The sequence below is a fragment of the Hyperoodon ampullatus genome, assembly GCF_949752795.1.
Source record: "Hyperoodon ampullatus genome assembly, chromosome: 16".
Classification (NCBI taxonomy): Eukaryota; Metazoa; Chordata; class Mammalia; order Artiodactyla; family Ziphiidae; genus Hyperoodon; species Hyperoodon ampullatus.
Genome location: NC_136929.1, coordinates 11,556,985 through 11,559,475, shown reverse-complemented (window position 1 = coordinate 11,559,475; position 2,491 = coordinate 11,556,985). Strand labels below are relative to the sequence as shown.

General features: G+C 51.5%; 1 protein-coding gene across 1 annotated transcript; it reads right to left on the bottom strand.

The window, feature by feature from the left end:
- Positions 1-1,021: 1,021 nt before the first annotated feature.
- Positions 1,022-2,089, bottom strand: LOC307064956 (G-protein coupled receptor 183-like; the record flags this gene model as incomplete). The annotated part of the gene is made up of 1 exon (XM_079721666.1): positions 1,022-2,089. One exon carries the CDS (start codon positions 2,087-2,089, stop codon positions 1,022-1,024), a length of 1,068 nt encoding a protein of 355 aa, XP_079577792.1.
- Positions 2,090-2,491: the final 402 nt, after the last annotated feature.

Genomic DNA, 2,491 nt, shown 5'->3' with positions numbered 1-2,491 from the left:
GGAGGTGGAAGCAGCTGATCGTCTGGAGCAGAAGGAGGCCACTGTTGGTCAGGGACCAGGGACAACCTCAGGGGGGACCCGTCTGGAGCTGGAGCTTTGGGGTAGGGGGCCAGGGGGCGCCGCGGAGGCCGTGAGCATGTTGCTTTGGGCCCGTGCCACGGAGACAGACGTCACGCTGGCCCTGGTGCTCCCCACACGTTGGCAGGGAAATGTGTGTTTTATTTTACAGAACTCAAAATCGCCCAAGTGGAAATGCTCTGTGCCTTGTTTTAAACTCAAGAAAGCGCCGGAAAGGTTTGTTTTGACCGAATGGAAACAACACTCCCATGGATAAGCGCTTTCTGACACACACAAAACAAATGAAAAGCTTGTGCCCACTTTCCTGACTTTCTCCCCCAGCGATGTCCCCAGTCACACACGTCATACAGGAATGTGTACCCCCTGCACCAGATTCAGACTCTTCCTACAAAAGTGCACAACACCCAGTCCCTCACCCCACTCCCCCGACGCCAGAGGCGGCTGGGCCAATAACTTGGAGTCAGTGCGTCCTCCCCATGTTTTCTGACTTTCTCAGGAAAACCTTGGCATTTTTGTAAACGTTAGCGCCAAGCTTTTAGAAATGTTTTTTGGGGGGGGAGTATTTTTGCTCTTTACAACAACTTGCCACCCCAATTTGGAAACCTTGTCTAAATTGTGGATCTAGTACTCAGCCAATGATTCTTCTGGTCGTGACTGCATTTGCTGTGAAAATACTCTTTTCCTGGAAGAAACCACACACCCTTCAGAGGCCAAGGACACAGTGGCGTTTATTAGGATACATCAGAGGTAGGTTCACCGTAAAGCTAATGAGTGCAAGCTTCAGGGCTCCTCACTTACCATCCAAGACCTTGTACCTAATTTTGCATCTATTGTTTTGTATTCTTTTTCTTAAAGAACCCACACCCGCCCAAATCGTATAAGCTTTGGGCCCGCAACCCTGGACCCCCTACCCCCAGATGCAATCTTAAAGCCCATGACCTATTTAGACCTCATTCTCCTCTAAGGGCAAGGAGCCTCCAGCCTGGTGGATATTTTGTGCTTCTGAGGAACTTTTTCCCGGAGGGGAGGAGGAGGAGGATGCTGACGCTTTGAGCTTCCAAATGCTGAGGAGCCGTTTCCTGTAACATGTAGATGTGAAGAAGTAAATGACGGGGTCGATGCTGCAGTTCAAGTTCATGAGGCACACCGTGAGCTGAAGGCACAGTTTGAAAGCCCTCTTCTCGGGGCAGGTTGGCTGGTGGAGCACCTTTCTCACCATGAACTGGATGACACTGAAGTGGTAGGGGATGAAGCACACAAGCACGGCCACCAGCACCACCAGGGTGAGCGGGCAGGCCTCGCGGTGGTGCCCCTTCCTGCTTGTCAGAGGGTTGTCCCGGGCCGTCCTGCACAGCTTCATGGTGACCTTCACATAGCAGAAGAGAATGATGCCCACCGGCCCGCAGAAGCTCAGAGTGGAGATCACTAGGGCTATGCCGGGCAGCGTGAGCACCGGCTGGACGCTGTCGTGCCCCATGCAGGTCAGCCTGCCGGCCACGAGCTTGTGCATGGAGAGCAGGAGCAGGCACGCCGTCTGCACAAACTCCAGGACCCACACAGCCACACAGATGAGCCTGGCCCGCCCAGGTCCACGGAGCCGGGAACGCTGGTGGGCGCGGACCACAGCCACGTAACGGTCCACGCTCACGCACGCCATCAGGTAGATCCCTGAATAGGTGTTCATGTAGAATATGAAGGCCGTCAGCCTGCGGAACCCTTCACCGAAAGGCCAGCTGAAGTCCAGCACATAGTAGGCGATCGTTGGGGGCAGGGCCAGGGTGAACAGGAGGTCGGACACTGCCAGGTGGACCAGGTAGACATTTGTTGAGTTGATCTTCTTGCCCTTTTGGTAAGCAAGGCGAAGGGCAAGGATGTTTCCCAGGCTGCCGAAGACCAAGAGGGCCGTGTAGAACAAAGAGAGCATCAGGCTGGCCACCCGGGGTGGGTGGTGAGGAAGGCAGGAGTTGGCGTGGTGGACGAGGCTGTTTGGGTCAGCCGTGCAGGAAGCCATGTCATAGAGGTCCTTGGGGAGACAAAAAATTAAAATGTAATATTGTATCCATGGGGTTACGCCTCTATCGAGTAATACTTAATAATTTGCTGAAGCCACATGCCCGTGAAAAGCATATATCTTTATTTTTTAACTTTATTGGATTATAGTTGATTTACAATGTTGTGTTAGTTTCAGGTGTGCAGCAAGATGATTCAGTTACATATACATATACATATATTCATTCTTTTTTAGATTCTTTTCTCATATAGGTTATCACAGATTAAGTTCCCTGTGCTTTACAGTAGGTCCTGTGGGTTATCTTATATATAGTGTGTGTATGTTCATCCCAAGCTCCTGATTTATCCCTTCCCCCAATGTTTCCCCTTTGGTAACCATCAGTTTGTTTTCAATATCTATAAG